This window comes from Balaenoptera ricei, chromosome X (assembly GCF_028023285.1).
Source record: "Balaenoptera ricei isolate mBalRic1 chromosome X, mBalRic1.hap2, whole genome shotgun sequence".
NCBI lineage: Eukaryota > Metazoa > Chordata > Mammalia > Artiodactyla > Balaenopteridae > Balaenoptera > Balaenoptera ricei.
Window position 1 is genome coordinate 11,065,994 of NC_082660.1, and position 23,169 is coordinate 11,089,162.

At 43.5% G+C, this 23,169-nt stretch overlaps 2 protein-coding genes across 3 annotated transcripts in view; one reads left to right on the forward strand and one right to left on the reverse strand.

Annotated features, from left to right (window-relative positions):
- Positions 1–937: 937 nt before the first annotated feature.
- TRAPPC2 (trafficking protein particle complex subunit 2) lies at positions 938–12,942 on the reverse strand. Its single transcript, XM_059910671.1, has 5 exons — positions 12,801–12,942; positions 5,552–5,663; positions 2,888–3,036; positions 2,369–2,450; positions 938–1,135 (listed from the first exon to the last, which is right to left on the reverse strand). Exons 2-5 carry the CDS (start codon positions 5,642–5,644, stop codon positions 1,037–1,039), a joined length of 423 nt encoding a protein of 140 aa, XP_059766654.1. The 5' UTR covers positions 5,645–5,663; positions 12,801–12,942; the 3' UTR covers positions 938–1,036.
- A 16-nt stretch (positions 12,943–12,958) lies between these two features.
- Positions 12,959–23,169, forward strand: part of OFD1 (OFD1 centriole and centriolar satellite protein) — a 63,113-nt gene continuing 52,902 nt past the window's right edge. Inside the window, exons 1-5 of one of the 2 annotated variants that reach the window (XM_059910669.1) lie at positions 12,959–13,166; positions 13,504–13,602; positions 17,964–18,164; positions 19,793–19,861; positions 19,949–19,979. In XM_059910669.1, coding sequence (XP_059766652.1) covers positions 13,510–13,602; positions 17,964–18,164; positions 19,793–19,861; positions 19,949–19,979 — 394 coding nt within the window. In that variant the 5' untranslated portion in view covers positions 12,959–13,166; positions 13,504–13,509. The other variant, XM_059910668.1, reaches the window with a different exon arrangement.

The following is a 23,169-nucleotide window of genomic DNA, read 5'->3' on the forward strand; positions in this document are numbered from 1 at the left end:
AAACATCTTTACTTAGGAAGTCAAATAAATATGGTAAAAAATTATGCTAGCAACTTGATACAAAGATACAGGACCAAACTTAGAATTAATTGCTCAGGTTATTCAGAATGGAACAAAATTCTTCAAGTGCTCACAATTAGCACAGAAAATATGCAGTTATATTACTTGCTTTTCAATGGACATTTACTGGTTTACTGTAAGATCCCACGCTGTTACAGTACAAAAAAGAGGCTACTCCTGCCCCCTCCGGTATACAGCCTAAATGGCCAAGAGCGCAAGTGTTAATGTGATGCAAGCTTTTCTTTGTTTACAATTCTAAAACTGCCTTACAACTTTTTACTAGTACAGCTAGCAACAGGTTCACTTAATCTTCAGTTTACTGTCTGAGGGAAAGGAGACATAAGAACATAACCTGTCACTTTGGTCCTAGCCTCCCACTTTACAAACATGGATCCAGGATTCTAGTATTACAGCCGGATCACTGTTCCCAGTCTCTGACAGGGGCAGGCCTGTGGCATTTGGCACTGCAAAGCTGTCTGCTGTGGCTTCTTGGCTTCTTAGTGTACATATACTACTTCTATGTATACTACCTATACGTTTTCATAACATCTCTAGATGTATAGCTGAACCCATGTATGTGCTATCAACTTCATTCCCTACTGCAGAAGCTTTTGGTTTTAAATCTGCCTACCAAATCTTGACAATGACATTTGGTTCTGGATTGTTAAAACAAGATCAAGCTATCTGAATGAGGAAAGTCAAAAGCTTATTCTCAATTTTTAAAATAAAAATATTTCAAGCTTACCGATAAAGAGCTCTTCATAAATAACACTGTTCACAAGCAAATATCAATCTGTTGATAATCATAAGAAACTGAATATACTATTTTTAAATATAAAAGCAATTTCATTAGGTTTAGATAAATTGAGACTACAACTAAAACTTTTCCATGCTGTTTAATCAAGTTACTTACAATGTACACATTCCTGAGTACACCCCATTGTAGTGACACTGTTTACATCCGAATTTTTTGCATTCAGCTTAAAAGGTGTTTCTTCCCAAGAAACTGAACTTTTCTGTCAAATGCGCTTGATCGAATAGGAGAATTGGGTTCATAAAATGGATTCATTGCAAACTAGAAGAGAAGAAAGTATTAAGGTGAGCTTGTCAAAGTTAAAAGGCTGACATCATAAGTCTCTAAAAGGAAAATCTTTTAAAGTTTTAAATTAAGTCATTAAAGACATTCAAAGCAAAAGTCTGAAGACCACATTTTTAAGTTTCAATGAAGATGTTCCACTGTTAAATATTAACAGCCCCTTAAGGAAATTTCTGTCTTGGTGTTGAAGGGAAGTACCTGTGGCAGAACCCATGGTGGCACGTATGGTAAGTGCTGCCTGTGTGAGCAAAACCAACTCCCGGGATCCACCCTGTGTGTGAAATACAACTACATTCAACGTTCATTATCAAGATGTGGATTCATCCGGTAGGCCCTTTGGCTATATAAAACACATGAAAAATCTGATATGCTCAGAGTGAAGGAAAGGTTATCCCACACTGCTTTTAAAAGTTACTCTTGTGCGGTAGTTTTTAACAATCAGGTTTTTAATACTCTCCTTTAACACAAGGTGAGTGATCAGTTTCTCAGATAATGTAATGAGTATATGATAGTATGTGTGAGGGGAAATTAGTACTGGATGGAATCACAAATGAGGAAGGGAGTTACCAACTTTTACACCTTAATCACTTGATGTTGTCCATCTTTATAAGAGGGCTAAATATTCTTACTTGCCACTTCTGACTAGGAATATTGATTGTTAACTGTGCTGATATGCAAAAAACCTTGTCCAAATAGAGAAGGTTTAAATTGTTAAGAATATACTGTCAGCACTGCAGTTTAACCACTCACATCTTATTACTATTTCATTTTTTCCAAATGAGTATCAAGACATGCGCGTGGCCCCTTTCTCCTTGAGTGCCTTTGATAATACATGAATCACTTCCTGTTTATGATCTACATTCATTGCACTGTAACTTACTTGTTAAGTAGATGGAAAACATTTTACATTAAAATTATGAAGCAACTTCCCTTATACACACTGCTTCTGTCTCTCGCTTTAGGGTTCCCTCATAAAATCAACTATATGCACCAAAAGGGGGAGAATGAAACCGATTTAAAAATAACTACGACTTGTTGTCCTGCCTACGTGGTAAGCTGGTGGTAGAGACCTGCCTGGTGAGGGAGCTGCCGGGAACCGTCCTGCTGGGGGAGAGCTCTGCTGAGAGGAGAGCTGTGCGGTCTAAGGGGGCTGCCTCAAAAGTTGGAATCTCTTTTATAACCAGATTTTACAAGGTACAGAACATACCATACCTTTATATATAAATCATAGACATCAGTAAAGAAGTTCTTTATCCCGTCTTCTTGCCTGATGTCATGCAGCATAATAAATCTCATATGTGAAATAATTAAGGTATAATCTTCTTTAGAAATGAAAACTGAAAAGCGATCAGTCGATACAATATTCTTCAAATGAGTCACATGCAGTGTATTTTGCGATGGAAAAGGTGAATCCGTACACTGGGTTCAAAGTTAGGTTAGTTTTATCTTGAAGAGAACATAATCTTTTTAAGTTAGAAAATAACTACAAAATAAAATCACCATTGATATGGTTCAGATAAACCTTAACTTTATATATGAGACTTGGTTTTAACATTATCTGTTAAACAAAAGGTGAGTGTTTTTTCCCCCTAAAAAAATAAAAGCCCCGTAAGTGGCAATGTTTACCTAATATTTTGCAGTCCACAGACTCAGAACCTGGCATCTAGGTCCCACCTTGGTCTAGTCTGTTACCCCAACCCTTTGTTAGAGCTCTTTATTAAACAGGTAAGGATATGACCCGCAGTGACGAATGCTGAAACGAACCACTCGTTGAACTTGTCCACCGTCTTCAAGTACATGTTGTTTGACAGCCACATGTTCTCATCTACGAGGTCGAGAGCCGCGTGAGCTATGAACTGGTTCAGATGGCGGTGATCGTCCTAGGTGGCAGCGAGCAGCACCAGATTAACATTTCCTTACAGCGTCAAGAACAGCCACACTTCACTCTGCAAATTCTAGACACAACTTTCGGGGGGGTGGGGGGAAGCTTTCTGCTTTTACTTTGATTATTGTCATGAGACTTACAGAGGTCTTCAGTGCTTTCACATTATTTTCTATTTTATAATCTGGTTTCGAAAGCTCAATAAATAGAAACAGCCAATTACTTAGTAAATGAAATGTGTCCAAGAAATTATATTTTTAAAATTTTGCAAGAAGGAAGTTACCAAGTTCTGTAACCATTTAAGCATGTGAAAAAAAGGATACTACATTAAAAAAAAAAAGTAGATCCTGCTTTTTTTTTTTTGTTTTTCTTCCCCCTCACCATTCCTCCCTTCCCCTCAGCTCAGATCCTGCTTTCAAGAAGCTCGCATCTTTTTAGAGGAGAAAGACAGGAAAAAACAAGGTAGGCTGGGGCTGGGGGTAGGAGGCGGGGCTTCATGTGCGGTGACACCCGGTGAGCAGTGGAGACAGCCTGGCACAGGGTCTTGAGGTACAGGGAGCTCACATGGCAGTGACCTGGGAGTGGCAGGCGGCCAGGCTCAGCCCCAGCTGCGTATCCCCTGTGCCGACAGCGCCAGGTGGTCCTGTCAAAGCCGGGGGTGTCCTTTTCATGGACTGTAAAGGCCTAACTGAAGAAGGTGGGACTGTCCCAGCAGAATGTGGAGAAGGAATTCACAACCTGGAATGCAGTCTCACTCCTGTGGAATTCTTACTTTCAAAATGCATTTTTCAAAGAACACCTCTGTTACAGGTTGAATTTGTGCCCCCTCCCGCAATCCCTGTGTTGCAGTCCTAACCCTCAGTACCTTAGAACGTGGCTGTATTTGGAAAGAGGGTCGCTGCAGATGTAATTAGTTACCATGAGGTCATGCTGCAGTTGAATGGGTCCCTAATCCAATGACGGATGTATTTATGAAAGGGGGAAATCTGGAGACAGTCGCGCACCTAGGGAGACTGGCACGTGAGGACTGCAGTTCTGCTGCCACAAGCCGAGAACTGCCAGAAGCTGGGAGAAAGGTCTGGAACAGACCTTCCCTAGCGCCTCTGGACGGGCACGGCCCTGCCGACAGCTTGATCTCAGACTTCCGGCCTCCCCAGCTGTGAGACAAGACATTTCTGTTGTTCTAAGGCACGCAGTTCCGGGTACTCTGACGGTGGCCCTGGGAAACGAACATGACTTCCTTGCTGAGGAGGCTGTTCCCGTGCCCTGGGAGCCCTCGCGTAGGTAAAGCACGTTTACACTTCACCCACGGCACCGTGACGGAGCCAATTTAACCCTCAGAGGAGTGGACGTGTTTTGTCTGGCTCGCAGTAGTGCTTTCCCTTACACTGATTATCAGTCTTGAGACGTTAGAAGAAAACTAGAAATGGTTTACGGAGGTGAGTGGTAGCAGGAGAAAGAAGATCCAGTCACGCGACACTATTTTTACATGCACTGCTTTGCCTACCACAAGGCCACTGGAGCGAGAGAAAAACTGTAAGCAGCCGCGCACCACACAGAGCAACTGCTGCTGCAGGGACGCCTCACATCCAAGTGTTAACGAACAGTGTGCTCACGTGAATGCGGGAAAGTAATGCAGCAACAACACCTGCTACGATAATACCTTGGATTTCTATCATATTTTAGTGGCAAGATCTGAATAGCTGAAAAGCGTCTTACACTGGACATTACACATCACGTCTAATTTCAAACATCAGTTCCGGTCTTAAGGGACATTCAAGCCTATTTTTGGAGGTTGGGAGAAACAGCATAACCTGTCGGCAATTTATTTGGAATATGCACTTGTACAGGGAGATGGAAGGGACCAGCTACGCTCATCCCAAGACTCTATGGCTCTGTTTACTCTCGGTGGCAACATGTTCTTGAAGCTTGTTTTTCGGGAACCACTCTTGACAAGAAGGTTGGGTGGCGTCACTGGAGAGGAGAGCACGAGGGCACCACGCGGCCAGTGGGTGCCACGTGGGAGTCGCCGAAAAAGGCCGCCGTCTCGGGCAGCAGGAGGACGTGTAAGTCGGGGTCTCTTTTAACCCTCCCGGGGTAAGTGGATCTAGCACATATGTCCTGCTGAAAAAGGTGATTCACGGGGACAGAAGGGACTTTCCTGGCATTTCAGGGCAGCACCACGTGCTCCTGCAGACCCACTGCAGGTGAGCTATGTTTCTATGTGCTCAAGGAGCCGCCTTCACAGGGGGTGACACAGGGAACTGATGACCAGGGAGGGGAGACCCAGGGCATCTGCTAGTGCGTGCTAAGTGTGTGCTGAATTAGAGCACGAACAATTCAGAGGATACTCCTGGCTGGCTCCTATCAACCTGTGGGACTGCAGAGCAACCCTCATTTAGTTGTGCTGGGTTCGTAGCTACCTCATCTGTCCAGATCTCTTGCAATTCTAAAATCACATCACACCATTATCGTTACAGCAACAGAACAATTTTTTAAGGTTCCATACGCACTTTGGATTCTGCTTTTCCAGCTGGCAAAAACTCCATTTCAAAAACTGGATTATCATGGTGACCAACAATGACAAAGTAGAAGCTTCCAGACATTGTCTTCAATATATAGCTCCTAATTAAATGAAAATAACACATATTTTTAGTACTCAATACTGAAAACCAAAAACCAGGAAGTGACGAACTCCATTTTTTTTTTTTTTTTAACTTAAACCTGAATTGTAGAGGAGGTGGCCCCTAAGCTCGGCATGCTTTCCAGTATGCCACCATAGATACATGGCTTTTGGATGATACACATTAATCTGTGATATGTCCTGGAGAATCCACTACTACCTTTTCATACGGAAACTGGAAGACCTCTAATATGAAATCATAAGAACAACATTCTCATGATCCGAAAGTGTGGAACATTTAGGGTAAGCTGGCTTAAACTTGGACTAGATCAGTCAGCCTTGGCGCTAACACCTGGGTGCTGATTAGGAAATACCTGACTTGCCTTGGAAATTTTCAGGACGGATGCTTCCAAGGAAGCTAAGAACCACTCTAGCGCATGTCCTTTACAGAAAGGAGAGCTCCTGGAGCGGTCAGCTACAGGCTGTGTGGTACTTGTATTCCCACCTCAAGGGGCTATGCACATAAAAGAGCCTGTTATATGCCTCTTCAAACACCATTTATGAGAGAGGAAGAAACAGTTTTGTACTCTAGAAGAGATGGAAGAAGTCATAATCCAAAAGGAAGACATTCTGAGTCATTAAGAGGTCTTGGAACGAGGGTTAATAGGTTTGCTACAGGAATAAAACAGAGAAAGTGGGGGGGGGGGGGAGAAATCAGTGATTCTGGGGCATTTAGCACAATTGAAATCTGGATGGATGGACGGACAGATGGGCAGATGCATTTATGTATGTATTTTTCGTACGAGGTCTTTGGAATCAGACCAAGCTAGGTTCACGTCTAGCTCTAGCGACATGAGCGCAGGCACGTGGAGACATGGGGCCTAGGAAGGCCTCCTCATGGGGCGGGGATCTGCTTCACTGGGGGTGTACAGTAAGGTGTGTCCGAACCCAGGGCCCATCGAGCCTCACTGGGACTTCCACGCGACGACATCTGAAGACCTTGGAAATGTATTTCCTGATGACTACAACATTTTGTAGAGGAAATCACGGCACGGCTGGCCCCTTTCACTCTGGAATTGGAAGGCCGTGACTGGAAGAAAAGGAAGATAGGAGACTCGTGGCATGATGAAGTGAGTCAGATTTAAAAGGTTATTTGGGGCAGCGGTTGGCACACTACGGCCTGCGGGCCCAATCTGGCCTGGTCCGTCCTCTCACTACCATCTAAGGCTGCTCCTGCCCTACAATGACAGAGTGGGGTGGTCGCCACAGAGACCGTCTGGCCCTTTACAGAAAAAGGGGAAAGACGAGAAAAAGACCCAAACAGTAAAACTGGACAACAGAGGCAGGCAGGAATGATACAAAAGCTCTGCAAAACTAGGAGAATTGGCAGTAATTCTCAAGCACAAGTGAGGGGAAGAGGGATGGGAGCCTGAAATTTTAACCAAGTAAACAATGACATCATTCATTCTTGCCGGAATAGGTTTCATAGCTGGAGTTTGCCAAGGGAAGGGCTTACTTTCTTCAGCACAAACATTTAAGCAGCAGCAGGGGAAAAAAAAATACTGTAAGGAAGATACTTCTCCCCCTACACACATTTAGAAGCAGCACGAGACAATATATGTACAAGGAAGATTACCCTCATCCCCGCCTTCCCCCAAACCCACTCAACCCTATACGGAGACCCGTGTCTGGGAGAGAAGCACATCCTAAGAAAAGCGGGAGGATAAACAGAAAGGCAACTGCAGGAAATACCGCATAAAGGGTCGATCACAAACTGCTCAGCTACACAGAACCAGAGCTGCCAATCGTGTGATTTCACACACAGCTGAAGAAGGTATGCAGCTCTCGATTCCATTCTGACAAGGAAAAGCTGAAAGGTGTAGTGGAAGAAAAGGAAGCCGCAGGAGAACATAACCATTTTGTCTCAGGAAGGGAATGTCCAAAGTCATTTAATACTTGGGGCTTCTCTGCCTAGGTGGTGAGCAGAGGTGAGACACGCTCTAGAATTCCGTGCTGTCTGATATAGGGAACTTTCTGCGAGGATGGAGATGATCTACACCTGCTCAATTTTTCCATCACCTAAAATAGGGGCCCTTCAGGTGTCTCCAAGGTCTCGAGGTATGGAGGCAGTCACACAGAGCTTGGCAATGGATTAAACTGGGGAGCTGTGGGAAGAATCGAGCATGTTTCCAAAATGTCTGGCTGAGGTGATCAAGCAGAATATCAAGATGATGAACCTATTCACTGAGAACGGAAATAAGAAAGGGAAGGAAGAGGGATGAAAATGAACAGGTCAGTTTTGAACGTGTGGTGGTAGCCAGAATAGCCCCCCCGAGCCCCACCAAGATGTCCACATCCTAATCTCGGGAAACCTGTGAACGTTAATCTATTCAATACATGGCAAAGGGCATTAAGGCTGCAGATGGAACTAAGGCTGCTCATCAGCTGATCTTCAGATAGGGCGAGGATCCTGGGCTACTCAGGTGGGCCCAATGTAATTACAAGCGTCTTTAAAAGTGGAAGAGGGCAGCCCCAGAGGAAAGTGTGGGGGAAGCCTGGCTGTGGAAGGATCGCCACGGAGATACAACGTTGCTGGCTTTGAAGAGGGAGGAAGGCCTCGTGCGCCAAGGAATGCGGGCGGCCTCTAGAAGCTGGAAAGGACAAAGAAGCAGATTCTTCCCGAGAGCCTCCAGAGGGGATTTCAGCCCAGTGAGACCCGTGTTGGACGTGTATGCTACAGAACTGTAAGATGATAAATTTGCGTCGTTTTAAGCCAGTAAATTTGTGGTAATGTGTTGTGGCCACAGTAGGAAACTAACACATGTCAAAGCTGAAAAAACCTGCAGGTATAAGAAAAAAGGAAATACTCCAGGAAGTGTCAGCAATAAAGGTAGAAGGTGCATTCTATAGAGACTGGGGACAAAATGAGTTTATTTTCCGTGGGCCGCGGGTTTCAGAGCCCTGTGGCAAGCGGGGGGAGGGCGGGCCATGGTGCGTGGAGGTGAAGCCACGCCACTCGGAGCAGTGGGGGAATGAGAGTATGGAAGAGAACAGCGGCTGGGGCTGGGTTTTTCCAGCAAGTATCCCCTACGGCTAACACAGCCCTTCCCCCCGCCCCTTGCCCAAAGGACCTGTGAGGAGGGGGTTGTCGTTTGGGCAGTGTGTGTGTGGGGCGCGGGGGATGGTGCTGGAATCTAGGAGAGGGAATGCAGGAAAGAGAGGCGTTGGGGGGATTAACTCTCCTCAACAAGGACGAGAACCTTCCGAAAGTTCCAGTGCCGAGGCCCTCGGGGCCTCAGGGGCCTGATTGATGAGTGCTGTGTCTGGGTGATGAACAGCACGTTTGTGAGAAGTTGCCATAGTTGTTAAAGTACCAATGAAGAAATCCTCCCTTGTAAGGGCAGGACTTGTCGGCTGAAGGGAGGGGAGCCAGGACTCCCATCTGTGGTGAAAACAGCTGTTTGTGGTGGCTAGAGCGTCTTGAGCTGCTTTTGAGAGAGGTAACTAAAGAAATGAACAAGGAGCTCAGGATTTCACTGAAAAGACCGTGTACAGGATGTAAGAAGGAGGGCACTAACTAGTAATGAACGTAAAAATGGGACCAGAAACCTGTGAGGCTAGCATTAGAAGGGCAAAAGCCCAAAACAAGCTGAAATGTGTGGAAGGCTTTCAGGCTACCACAGGAAAAAGCAAGGGAGAAAGGTCAATTAGTTGAGGCACCTGGTACATAAATAACACGGGACACAGGTGTGCTGAACTTGAGTTTTCTCAAAGAATGATTCTCACACGGCAAGTGTGGAAGCAGTTAGGTGAGGCAGGCTGTGAACCCCAAGACAGGTATGTTAAAGAAACAGTTGGGTTGACAACTGACGGTATAACTACTGGTCAGTGACGTTTGAGAAATCACAGGAACAGAAAAGAGCCAGTAACTGTTACTCCAACTTTGAGAAACAGAGAGGCTTGCCTCCCAGTCTGAGTACTTCCGAAGAGATTAAAACACCAACAGAAATAGGTATTAAATGCCTGTCTTCAGTCAGACACCATGCTGGGAGCTTTTATGACAAACTAAGTCATTTAATGTGAATCCCTAGACAAAAAGAGTGGGTTACGACTCACTCGCTTGTTCTAGGAGAACAAGTTATGTCAGACCTACACTCGCTCTTGAGGAAGGGAAATACGGAGACGGTGAGTCACTTTCTGAAGTCCTGTGGTTCTCTGCCTAAGAACCCAGGGGAGACCTGTAGCCTGGATGACAGCCTGTGGTACCCCCAGAGCCACGGCAGTGCCGGGGCCCAGGAAGTGCTCGTTCTCTGCTGAAGGAGGGACAGGGCAGGGCTGACGGGAATGTTAAAGTGCTCCATGTCAGTCGACAGCATGGGGTCTCGAGGGAGCCTTTGAGGTTGACCTTAACCTAGTCCAGCTCAAGGTTTGCATCAGTAACTGAGATGAAGCCAGTTTACCACACCCAAAGATAACATGCTAAGGGCACCTAATTTATTAGAAGGCTAAAGTCAGGATTCAAAAGATCTCCACGGCTAGGAGAAACAGGTGACGTGAGCAGGACAGAACGTAAAAGGATTTGGAATAAAGTCCTGTACTTGGGCTGAAATCAGCCGCACAACAATAGGATGCGGGAGACCTAGTGTAAGAGCCGCTCATCTGTGAGAACCCGTTTTCATTCACTGCCAGCTAAATCGGAGGCGGCAATCTGATACAGCGGTCGAAAGAGCGAATGCAAGTCTAGGCTGCACAAAGAGAAGATGATGTCCTCATCGCTAATACTACCGTCTCTGGGGGACATGCTCAGTTCTGGGAATCACATTTTAAAACCATTAACTCTGAGCTGTGTGTGCTGGGAGGAGGGAGGCGTCTAGGCTAGGGAATGCAGACAGAAGCTACTGAAGGAACTGAGGATGTTTAAACCGGGGGCGGGGGGAGACGTTTTTTGCGGGGGCAGTGGGCTATGGTGCACTCTTTAAATACGATGCTGTCTAATGGGAAGGGATTTGACTAGGGACGGCAAATGGGTTTTTTTCCCGTGAGCCCATTCTAATCAACTAGCAGTGAAGGCCAGGAACTGGTGCTGAGAGAGATTCTGAGACTAAGGGTGGTCAGGGGGAAAGGCTGCTGTGATCAGTTACCCACATCTGCTACGGGTTTGGGAGAGGGCAGTGCCTATGGGAGCGCCAAGTATTTGCTGGCTCTGAACTAGACAGACTTATTCCAAACTGTTCCAGAGGCCAAGCCTAGGGCTGCTCCTTTGAGGTGACATGTTAAGACATTTGGGTCAATATAATTGAGAACTTTGTAACAATTAAAGAACTATCAGGCTGCCTTGTGAAGTGACACCGCCCCCCTGCCCCCGATCACTAGACGTGTGTTAAGGGAAGGCTGGAAGACCGCTAGTAGTGCCAGAGTGGGAGGATGAACCCGATGAACTTAGAAGGCCCCTCCGAGACAACTCATGGATGCCAGTTCCAAAACCACCCATTTTTACAGCAAACCTCTTTACAGCCTCTATAGAGGAACTTCTGGAAAACTTCCCTGTGCTCCCAAGAGCAGTGGCTTCAGTTGTTCCATAGACCTGGGGCTGGAAGACTAACCTAGTGTGGCACAAGACATGTCCACTGCAATAAGCAGGATGAATACTGTTGATAGTTCTCTAATAAGACATTTTTCCTATTAATATTAAAAGCAATTCCTCTACCTCACCATAAGTGAGGTTATGCTGGCTTTTGGACATTTAATCTAAATCTATTCAATTTGGGCACCAAAGGTTGGGGGTTAAGAGGGTCTTCAGGCACAGACGTGTTTTTATTTAACAGTACTTGCAACATATTAACACCGTCTTAGAACATTTTTCATCATCTCACTATTCTGCTCAAAAGCCTTAATGTTTCTCATCTACAGGGATCAAGTACCAGTATCAAAAACGTAGTCCCACGTTGCTCTGTACGGCTTTTCTCAACCTCATTGCTCTACCCTGGCTACAGTGGACTGGTATACTTTTTCTCCCCAACTGATTGTGTCCGCTCCAGATTTATTTCTCTCTTCATGCCTGGAATACTCTCCCTGATTCCATGTGTAAACCTCACCCATCTTTCAAAGCCCACCCAAATTCCTCCTCCTCCAGGTATTTCCCAACACCAACCTACACGCTCTCTACCTCCTATGGAAGCCCTGTCACTCTTGATGCCTCTTAAACTCTCTAAGCCTTTCACTGCCAGGGGTGAAAATTCATTGTACTCATCAGTGCTGTTTACAAAACCATCACTGGCCCAATTTTGTCCTCATGGGGCTTAGAAACCTTATACCCACAGCATGGGGCTCTGGAGTCAGATGCCTCACTGCTCTTGAAAGGGTCCTGATTTTTTTTTTTTTTTTTATTCCTTTCAGAATGTTCCCCCTTCCTCCCATGCTTTTTGCCCACCATCCAAATTCAACCCAACAAGGCCCTGATGAAGTCACACTTTTCAGAGATGTGCCCACTCATGTCCATCTCCAACCACTTTTCTAAAATCGTTACCCAGTCTACAATGCATCTTAGTTCTTAGTCAATTCTCTGGCTGTAACGTTTTCATTATTGCTTCTTGAGAGACTGGTTCCTTTTCTTTCTAACTAGATTTAAGTATCTGGGGGACCCGGCTCACCTATCTTCACAGCACGTACAACATGGGTACTCAAAGTTTAGCTCACTGGTTTTCAACCAGGGGCAATTTTGCCTCCCAGAGGACACGTGGCAATGTCCGGAGACATTCATGGTTCTCAGAACCGGGGGCGGGGGAGAGCAGGTGCTACTGGCATCTATTGGGTAGAAACCAGGGATGCTTGCTCAACATCCTGCAGTACACAGGGACAGCCCCACAACGGAGCATTTTCCGGCTCCAAACGGCAATAATGCCGCGGTTAAGAAACCCAGGGTGAGCTGAATGACCCAGTGAAAGGTACAAGAAGCAAAGCCCCCGAGCAGGTGGACGTTTGCAGGTTGAATCGCGGTGTGGACTGGCCCGGTGGGTTGTGAAGAGCTCAGCCGGCCCCGGGGCAGAGGGGAGAGACAGGGCCAACACTCGGATCCCGTGAGGCCGGGGACATCCCCCAGAGTCCCGGAGCGCCAGCCGCCCACTCGCTCCATTCCCTACCTGCGGCGAGACGCCGGGAACGGAAACGCCCAGTCAGTTACTGCGGCCGAGACCCGCGTTCCGCAGCTTCCGTAGGCACTCTGCAAGCAGCCCTCGCGAGACTCCGCTGTTGCGCTCTCGCGATAGTGGGCGGAGCTTCCAGCCGCAGCGCGGCGCAGCTCCGGGCTTGCGCTGTAATGCTCCAGAGTAGGGCGGCTGGGCGTGGAGGACTTCGGGGAGGGTTGGGATCAGGTCTGAGCGGTTCCAACTCCGGCTAGTGCCGCGCCTTCTCTGGCCTTCTGTCTCCGGTCTCAGCCCTCCAGCCGCCAATGAGAGTCCCGCGTGGGCCACAACCACGCCCACCTATCAGAACCGCGGAGAAAGGAAGTGCGTGTCTCTGCCTGAGTTCTTAGTTCGGAGTTCAGCTTGTTCCTCCCGTTTTTCTGGGACAGCGGCAGGGCTCTCCGGCCAGGGATTCCCCTAGGCCTGGGCTCGCACCCCGGTCTCGGGCTCTAACTCTGGGCACAGTGGGGAGGGCTCGAGAGGAAGCTGACACCTGATACTTCAGGTAGATACATCTGCCCCCTCCTCGGGGCGGGCGGAAGTGAAGCCTTTGTTTGTTTCCGTTAAACCGCCTTTGGCTTCCTTGGAGCCCACCGATCCGTCTTCAGAAATTCACGTCCCCTCTGCCCGCCAGGTAACCCGTCACCGTTTTCTCTTCTAGGCCACCATGCTCCCCACATCTGACGTGTTGAGTCAAGATGAACTGCGCAAAAAGCTGTACCAGACGTTTAAGGATCGGGGTATACTGGACTCACTGAAGGTATCACTTTTAGGCATAGCTGTTACATAAATTTTACAGGTGTAACCTGTAACAGGTAGTCCACATGTAAATACATCCATGTGTTGGGCTTTAAAAATAGCATGATACACAGATCGTATTGGTGAATTACACTGCTCTGTTCCTGTGTAACTCTTAAATCGTAAAACAAACACATTTTAGTAAGGTTAGGTTTGTTTTAAAAATTTGGTTTACAGGTACCTGAGTTAGTAAGTGGTTTTGTAATACTCATATTTGAATAGAGGATATTGTCATCGTATAGAAAACATGAAGGGACTGCTTACTGTAGAAAAGTTGGGGTAATGAGAAATTTCTTTTTTAAAGTATACTGAAAGGTATAAATACTTGAGCAGCAAATATTTCTAAGTACACTTCATGTATGAATTAACAGTAAGGAGTAGGATTAGCTCAAATGTGTTTTCATTACCATATACATTTCAAAAGACCATTTTACACTTAAAATGGGAAATTAAGGACAATTTTTTCTTGTCTCCTCCATTGTTTTTGTAACTTAAAAATACTGTAGACTCATCTGAAAAATACTTCAAACTCATCTGAAATATAGAAAAGCATCCAAGAGAAGTCATCTCTAATACAAGTACTAATTGGCATAATGTGTGTATTTGTGTATCCTCTTTACTATTATATGGTGAGCATTTTCCTGTGTCCTTAAATGTGTCTTGAAATCCTCATTTTCATTGGCACCAGGCTCATCTTTGGATCTTTGGACATATGGGTAATTTATGCAGCATTCCCTTGTTATTGAATATTTAGGTTATACCCAGGTTTACATATTCCTTCAATTGCATCTCTCACTTTTTGCCTAGGATAGATGAAGTGGTATTAATGAATCAAAGGGCGTGAACATTTGTAAGGTTCTTGGTGTACACGTCTTGTTTTAGAAAGGTTGTAATACAACTGACCCTTGAACAACACGGGTTTGAACTGCTCAGGTCTACTTATATGTGGACTTTTTTCAATAAATACCTACTAGAATACTACACTGTCTGTGGTTGGTTGAATCTGCCGATGCAAAACGGGGGACGTGGAGGGGGCTCCTAACCCCTGGTGGTTCGAGGGTCAACTTCAGTTTGTATTCCACCAGCAGTTTGAGAATGCACGTCTCTCCAATAGTATGATCATGACATGTTTTAAACCAATCTAAGACTGAGAAACTCTATTATTTTAACATTCTTTCTTTTGTTTATCAGTGGGGTTGCATATGTTTTCTGGCCATGTGTATGTTTTCCATTGATTGGTGGTTCATGTTCCCCTTGCCCGTTTTTTTCCCTAGGGTGCTGGTGTTTTCTTATTGATACGAGTTCTTTTAATGGAAACTTAATCTTTTTTCCCATTTTTGTGGCAATACTATCTGTCTTCAATTTTAATTTGGCTCTAAAAATACCGAAGTTACATTTTTATGTGGTCAAGTCTCTTGTTTACTTTTTTTGTGCTGATTATTCTCAGTCATTTTCCACTGAGAATGAATATTCACTTAAGTTTTTAAAAAGGCTCTTTTTTACGGTTCATTCCTTAACCCACCTGAAATTAGTTGTAGTATATCACGCATTAGTCCACTTTCTTAGGCGGAATGGTTCTTGCGTCTGGGCATGGTGTTTGTTCTCTTACTGTCCTCTGGGTTTGGTTTGGTAGGGTTTTACTTCATGTCTATAGTCCAGTTGATAATGACCTATCATTATCCATTTTGAGCTATCCTTGTTAGGCTTTGGTATCAGGATTATGCTAGCCTTGTTCACTTGACAGCTGCAGCCTATCCTAAGGAGAAATACTGTTTCTTGTTTGCAGCTGGCCATTCAGTTTGTTATTCTAGCGTGATCAATGGCAGGGGGGATTTTGGCAGGGGAGATTTTTACTTTCTCAGTCTGAGCTAATTTACTTTCTCAGTTTAATGACCTGAGTGAGTTCTAATTTTTACAATTCATTGAAGTTTTGAGTGGCCTAGTTCACTTTCTCTTTGGGTGTTTGGAAAGAATTTGTATTTATGATTAAGTACGGAGTCATATGGGCGTCTGGTAAATGAAGTTTATGAAAAATCTTCTTTTTCCCTATTTTGAGTCTACTCTGTCAATTGCTGAGAGATGTGCTGAGGGTTCCGGGTCCCTAAGTCTTGTCTCTCCTACTTCCCCTCCCCCCACAATAATTGGCCTTCTTTCTTTCTTTCTTTTCTTTTTTTTTTTTTTTTTTTTTGAGCAGAGAAAGGTTTATTGCAGGGCCAAGCTAGGAAAACAGGTGGCTTGTGCTCAAACCCGAACTCCCCTATGGTTCTTTGGGGAGAAGTTCTCATAGGCACAATTTGGGGTGAGGGCTCTGTCCTTACTTCTGTCTTAGGGACGTTGCAAGCTTTAATTCTGAATAGATTTCCCTCTTTGCACTGGCTGCTGGAAAGCCCCCGGCCAGTTTTTTTTTTTTTTTTTTTTTTTTTTTTTTTTTTTTTTTTTAAGGTAAGAGGTGGATTTATTTAGACAGAAACACTCCACAGAGTGTGGGCCATCTCAGAAGGTGAGAAAGCCCCCCGGCCAGTTTTTGGATTCCTTCCAGCAAGTGCTAGATGGCATGCTTTTTGGGTGTATCAAGATGGAAATTCATCTGTAATGTCATTCCACTGTTTGCTACTCTTCCTTTTACCTTGCTTAAATCCCTTATTTAATTCTTAGCCATTTCAGTACTTGTTTGCAAGACGCCCTAAATCCTTGTGTTAGTTAAGCTGAATCTAAGTATATTTCTTCTTTACTAGGTTACAAATTTAATTAAACCACTAAATTTTACTGGTGGAGGAGGCTTTAGTTTTCTCTTTTCAGTTACTTAACTGTATCAGATGAGGGAAAGCATATATATTCTATTTAGTGTAAATGTGTTTTTACTCTAGGATTTTATTTTATTTATTATTTTTTTTGAATTTTTGAATCTTATTTATTTTTTAATACAGCAGGTTCTTATTAGTTATCTATTTTATACATATTAGTGTATACATGTCAATCCCAATCTCTCAGTTCATCCCACCACCACCCCCTGCCCCTGGCACTTTCCCCCCTTGGGGTCCATACGTTTGTTCTCTACATCTGTGTCTCAATTTCTGCCCTGCAAACTGATTCATCTGTACCATTTTTCTAGGTTCCACATATATGCGTTAATATACGGTATTTGTTTTTCTCTTTCTGACTTGCTTCACTCTGTATGACAGTCTCTAGATCCATTCAAGTCTCTACAAATGACCGAATTTCGTTCCTTTTTATGGCTGAGTAATATTCCATTGTATATATGTGCCACATCTTCTTTATCCATTCGTCTGTTGATGGACATTTAGGTTGCTTCCATGACCTGGCTATTGTAAATAGTGCTGCAGTGAACATTGGGGTGCATGTGTCTTTTTGAATTATGGTTTTCTCTGGGTATATGCTCAGCACTATAGGATTTTAGATACACATATAAGTTCTGTTCTATGCTACTAATATAGAACTATATATAGAACTAATATATTCTCTGTAGCTAAAGGATAAAGAAAGAGATGTAACGAGAACTTCATTTGTTTCTTGTTTGTATTCTATTAATAACAATTCCTTAGATGTCATTTACTGCTGAACCCCGTGAATCTAGGCAGTGTACTCTTAAGCTCTGCCCAATTGTATGTTTCAGATTACATGCAAAATAAATTAGAACAAATATCCAGCAGTCTGATTAGGGGATTTTTTTAAAACCAAAATGAATAATAACACTGGTGTTATAACTTTGAGAAAATTAGCCACCTTGAGCCTAAATTTCCTCATTTATAAAATAGGGGAAAATTATTATATTTCATAATGTCTAGAATTGTAAATAGTCCACGTGAAAGTGAATCTTAATAAGCCTTTTTTGGGTTTACTGATTTTTCTCTTGTGTATACTATTTCTGTTTTGGGAACCTAATTTTATTTTGATCAATATACTTAAATATATTTAACCCAGTATTATTTTCGTATCCGCCAACAATTTGCAGAGAGGTGAGGAAGTAGCAGAGTTTTCTCCTGTATTTGGTACCCCAATGAAAAGTTGCTGAACTGGGCTCGTAGGGAAGCGAAGTTAGTCTCACCACGTTCTGGCTCACCACCAGCTCACTTGGAAGCTGGTGAAAGCAAGCTACTCTTTCTAGAATCCACTGGGCTGCTTGTCTCACAGGGTAAGACAGAGTGTCCAGGGGAAGGTTCCTAACTTGGGGCCATGGATTTAGAACCATTCTGGAAACAAAAGGAAGGATTCTAATTCATGTGACAAGTCTGTGTCCCGCCAGTGGAAAAAGTCCTGCTGAAATTATTTTTTCCCTCTTGTTTCATTTTGTATTTGATCTAGACGCAACTCCGAAACCAGCTAATTCACGAGCTGATGCAGCCTGTACTGAGTGGCGAAGTGCAGTCCCTCTCCCTGTCAGTGGAAGGGAGCTCCCTCTTAATACGCGCTTCCAACTCTCTAGTGGCAGATCACTTACAGAGATGCGGCTACGAATGTGCGCTTTCTGTCTTCTTTCCCGAAAGTGGTTTGGCAAAAGAAAAGGTAACACCTTTGCTTCTCTGTCTCTGAATTTTCTGTTAACAGCTTCTCCCTCAGGTAATAGCTAAGTGCTCCTAGGCTAGCTGGGTCCCTTTCTTGTTTATCTTTGAAATTACATCATGTGTTTGTTATAATGTGACAAAGGAGTATGAAATCTGACATTGTTACCAATTCCTTGGTATCTTGATTTGTCTTTATAAAATTGTGACGTTTTGGAGCTAGAAGTGATCTGACACTCCATGTGGTCTGAGGACGCAAAACTGCCATTTATGTTGAATGTCTGTTGTGAGGCTGGCACTGCTGGTCACTCTGCAGGTGGTACATGTATTACAGATGAGGATCCAGAGTCTGGAGAGGTGGGGTGATTTGCTCAAGGTCACATGATTGGTAAGTGGCAATGCAGGGCAGTAAATCTAGAGCTACAGTGTGCCGTCTTCAGTATGCTACAGTCTCTTCAGATATTTGTCGTCTTTGTGATGACATAAGAGAAGTGAGGGATAAGTAACTTTTGAAAACCTGTGGAGTTCTTAAATACTACAACACCTTTTACCACTTTGCTAATGATTGTCACTATCTTTCCACCAACCACTGAACATACTAGTCACACTTGGTTATTTTAAAGGCAGATATGGCACACTTTCCCTATTGCCCTTCTGCTCCCTAACCCCACACGTGCAGGCCTCCCCGGCTATCAGCATTTGTATGTTCGGTGAACCTGCCTTGGCACACCATTATCACCTGAAGTCCATAGTTTACATTAGGGTTGACTCCTGGGGCTGTCCCTATGTTTTTACTCTTTATCTTGGCCATAATTGTCCACAAGTGTGGTATTCAGCTGTTTTAAGAGAACAGCAGTGTTATTATTGGAAAAACTTAAAATTTAAATATGCTGTATTTATTCATTAACAATCAAATTTTACCAGTATTAGGAATTCTTTGTTGATCCTTCTATCTAACTTTCTAATTACATTTCACAATTTTGCTCCTAGAATGAATAATGTCAATTATGTGGTTATAGCGGTGATTATCTAGTTCATACACTTAAAGATTTCTATACTCTAAAATACTGTGCAGAATATTCTTTAATGGAAAACTAATTGTAGATTGTATCAATGTTCTGAGGGTAGACACAGCATGTATTTCTGTAGTATGTATTGTTTACTAAGATTACTCAAACTCTTTGACCACATGTGTATCTAAGATAGTGTTAAACATTTTGTAGTTGTAAAGATAGTACAAACTCAGTTTATTTACATTTTGAAGCAATAGTAATTTAAAAATGTCATTGCAATTGAAAGACCCTGGAATGCACTCATATATTCATTGGTGCCTCAGATGTTTGAGTGTTTCTTATTTGTAAGGCATTAACCATTTCTGTTATTTCTGTTAGGCACATCATCTTTGATGTGAATTATTTGGAGGTTAATTACGTGATCAAGAGAAAAATTTTATCCTTTTGACTGCAGCGTTTATTGTAACTTAATATAAGAAAGCTTACGTGTTACATTATTAGCATAGTTATAATCTTATTTAGTCTGAACCATGATTTTTAGTCTTAAATTGGGATGTTTCTGAATATATCACTTACACATTGATGTTAAAATCTGTGTACTTTTTTTTTTTTTTTTAAGGTATTTACTATGCAGGATCTATTACAGCTCATTAAAATCAACCCTGAATCCAGTCTGTACAAATCACTGGTAGGATTGTTTCGTTTTTATAACCTGCTTTGGTTTGTTAATAATAACGGAATAGTTGAATAAAGGTAAAATATTTTCTTTTAACAGATTTCAGGATTTGACAAAGAAAACCAAAAAGGTAGGAGCCTTCATCTTTGTAGAGAATAGGAACATTTTTGTTATGTATTGTTTTGTATAAAAGTATGAAACTAATAATTTTCAGGTGGAAGAATAGGGAATTTGAATTGAATCATTTGACTTTTTTCCTTGCTGACAATACCTTTTTAAATAGAACAATTCATCTGTTTTACAAATGTGGATCCTTTCCCCCAAATTTTAACCTTTTAAAATCGCTATTACTCAAATGAGAAAACTAGAGACAGCATCAAGAGCCCTACAAACGGATTGAAAATTGGTCTTTGTAGAGATACCCACTGTTTGGAACATTTCCAAAACAAAAACAAATAACGTTTAGGCCACTATCTTTGTATCCTAGATATGCCCCTAACTACAGTATATAGAGTATTGTATTAATATTGGCTTAAAGAATGAAATATCTGTTCAGTAGTGTGCTTTTTTTTTTGTTTATATAGGCCTGATAAATTGCTTTAATTTTGGCCTTGATAATAACCTTCAAAGAGTCCATAACTACTCTGAGATAATAGGAAATGTATATATTGATCTCTGCCCCCAGCTCCTGGCACACAGCTCCCAAAATCCTTGTAATGTCCTAAGTGATAAGAACACAAGGAGCATATCTTGTTCTAGTATTGGTCTTTGACCTCCATTCTTGACAGAGGTCTCCTGAAACCCTTGTAATTTCCTGGGTGATAGGAGTGTCTTGTGTTCGAATGAGCCAACACTACGCGGGTCCCTGGATGGCTCCTGGATGAGGCTGGTCACTGGAAAGACCAAGCCATGATTAGAAGCTTGAGATTTTCAGCTTTGCTCCCCATTCTATTGAAGGGAGGAGGACTGAAAATGAATAATCGATCATTTTTGTGAATAATCGATCATGAATGTGTGATGAAGCCTCCATAAATCCCAAAAGTATGGGGTTCGGAGAGCTTCCAGGTTGGTGAACACATGGAGGTGCTAGGAGATTGGCACACCTGGAGAGGGCATAGAAGCTCCGGGCTCCTTCCCACATGTACCTCGCCCTGTGTATCTCTTCTGTTTAGCTGTTCAACTGTATCCTTTATCATATCCCTTTTTATATATATAAATTTATTTATTTTATTTATTTATTTTTGGCTGTGTTGGGTCTTCGCTGCTGCGCATGGGCTTTCTCTAGTTGCGGTGAGCGGGGGCTACTCTTCGTTGCGGTGTGCGGGCTTCTCGTTGTGGTGGCTTCTCATTGTGGAGCACAGGCTCTAGGCACGCGGGCTTCAGGTTGCGGCACGCGGGCTCAGTAGTTGTGGCTCATGGGCTCTAGAGCGCAGGCTCAATAGTTGTGGCGCACGGGCTTAGTTGCTCCGCGGCATGTGGGATCTTCCCGGACCAGGGCTCGAACCCATGTCCCCTGCATTGGCAGGCGGATTCTCAACCACTGCACCACCAGGGAAGCCCCCTATCATATCCTTTAATAAACTGGTAAACGTAAGAAAGTGTTTCCCTGAGTTTTGTGAGCTGTTCTGGTACGTTAATGAAGCCCACGGAGGAGGTTGTGGGAACCCCTGTGTATAGCCAGTTGCTCAGAAGCACAGGTGCCAGCCTGGGCATGTGACTGGCATCTGAAGGATGTATAGGTATGGTGGCCAGGGGTGGTCAGTGTGGGACTGAGGCCCTTAACCCACGGGGTCGAATGCTGCCTCCAGGTGGACAGTGTCAGAATTGAGTTCAAGTGTGGGCCACCCATCTGGTGTCGCGGAGAACGGCTTGATGTGCGGGAAAAGCCCCACACGCTGGGTCACCGTGAGAGTCGGGAGTAAGTGTTGTGAAGTGTTCTGTGTAAAAGTCAAGGGGCTCACAGGGAGGGGAGAGATGGGAGGGAAGAGGTGGGTTTTTCCCTACACAGAAGGAGGGAGGCTGAGGTTTTTTCCCTTTACAACTGCTGTGGGTGACAGGCCACAGGCTGGACTTGATGATGGACTTGGTAGTATGAACATAAGCTGGTAACTTGCCTGTAACGCATAGTTGTTATTTAGATCTTTTCCAAAAAATCCGTAACGTCATGTAATGGCCTTTTTGTGTTAGTGTGCTCCTTGATTTTGTCTGTTGCCGGCATTGCTACCCTCCCTGCTGGGACATTAATTCAGGCCTTGCCATTTGGCGAACACTTGAGTACCTACTTTCTGCCAGTCATTATTCTGTGACTTAACTGCCTGGTCTCCCGGGAGTAATGTTAGCAGAGGATAAGTAAATTGGATCAAAAGACATTCTGTTTTTATTTTACTGTATTATTGAAGTATAGTTGACCTACAGTGTTGTTAATTTTCTCCTGTACAGCTAAGTGATTCCGTTATACATACATGTACATTCTTTTTCATATTCTTTTCCATATGGTTTATCACAGGATATTGGATATAGTTCCCTGTGCTCTATAGTAGGACCTTGTTGTTTATCCATCCTATGTATAATGTTTGGATCACAAGACATTCTAGATCACCTGCAAAGTAGGTCATCCTTACTGAAGTTGAGGATGGTAGGTGATCCTAGGTTGTAGATTCTGTGGCCGTGCTGTTTCGTGTAACTCTGTGATGGGAATGTCTGTATGTGTGTTGCCCGATACGGTAGCCACTAGCCACTAGCCACATGGGGCTATTGAGCATTTGAAATGTGGCTAGTGTGACTGAGGAACTGAGATTTTAATTTAAGTAGCTACACGTGACTAGTGGCTGTCACGTTGGACAGCACAGTTCTAAGTAAATAGCTGCTGTCTGTAGTGTAACTATTTCAGAAAGGAATTTAGGGCTTGAAGGGATATTAAGAAATAATCCATTTATTTATAGGTATTTATACTATTAAAAATAGCTTTTCACCTTTAAGCACTCTTTAAATCTTTCTAGTTCAGAAAGACATCTGGCTAACATCTCTTACCAGCTTTACCCAGCATCCTAGTAAAATTTCTGAAACTCAGAAAAACTGAGTTGCAGACATGTCATGCATCCTAATGACATAATTTGGATAGAATTCTTGGCTAACAGTAAAGCAGCTACTGTTAAAATGAAATGATTTAAAAATTGGTGGCTCTCCATTAAGACATTGAGACCATCAGAAAACATGTAAGAAGATGTTTTGTACCTAACTGTTGTGTATTCCCTGACAGAGGTCTTTGGTTTTATCTTACTGTGTCTATACTTTGAGGGTGCTGATCTGTTGAATGGTTA

Bases quoted from the DNA above. Each gene is read 5' to 3' on its own strand.
- TRAPPC2 (XM_059910671.1), bottom strand. From the start codon at position 5,644: ATGTCTGGAAGCTTCTACTTTGTCATTGTTGGTCACCATGATAATCCA. The intron at 2,451-2,887 runs CCTTACCTGTTT...TATTTCACATAT, and splicing joins TTCGTCACTGCGGGTCATAT to GAGATTTATTATGCTGCATG. The intron at 1,136-2,368 runs GTATGGTATGTT...CTTCTCTTCTAG, and splicing joins TCTATGATTTATATATAAAG to TTTGCAATGAATCCATTTTA.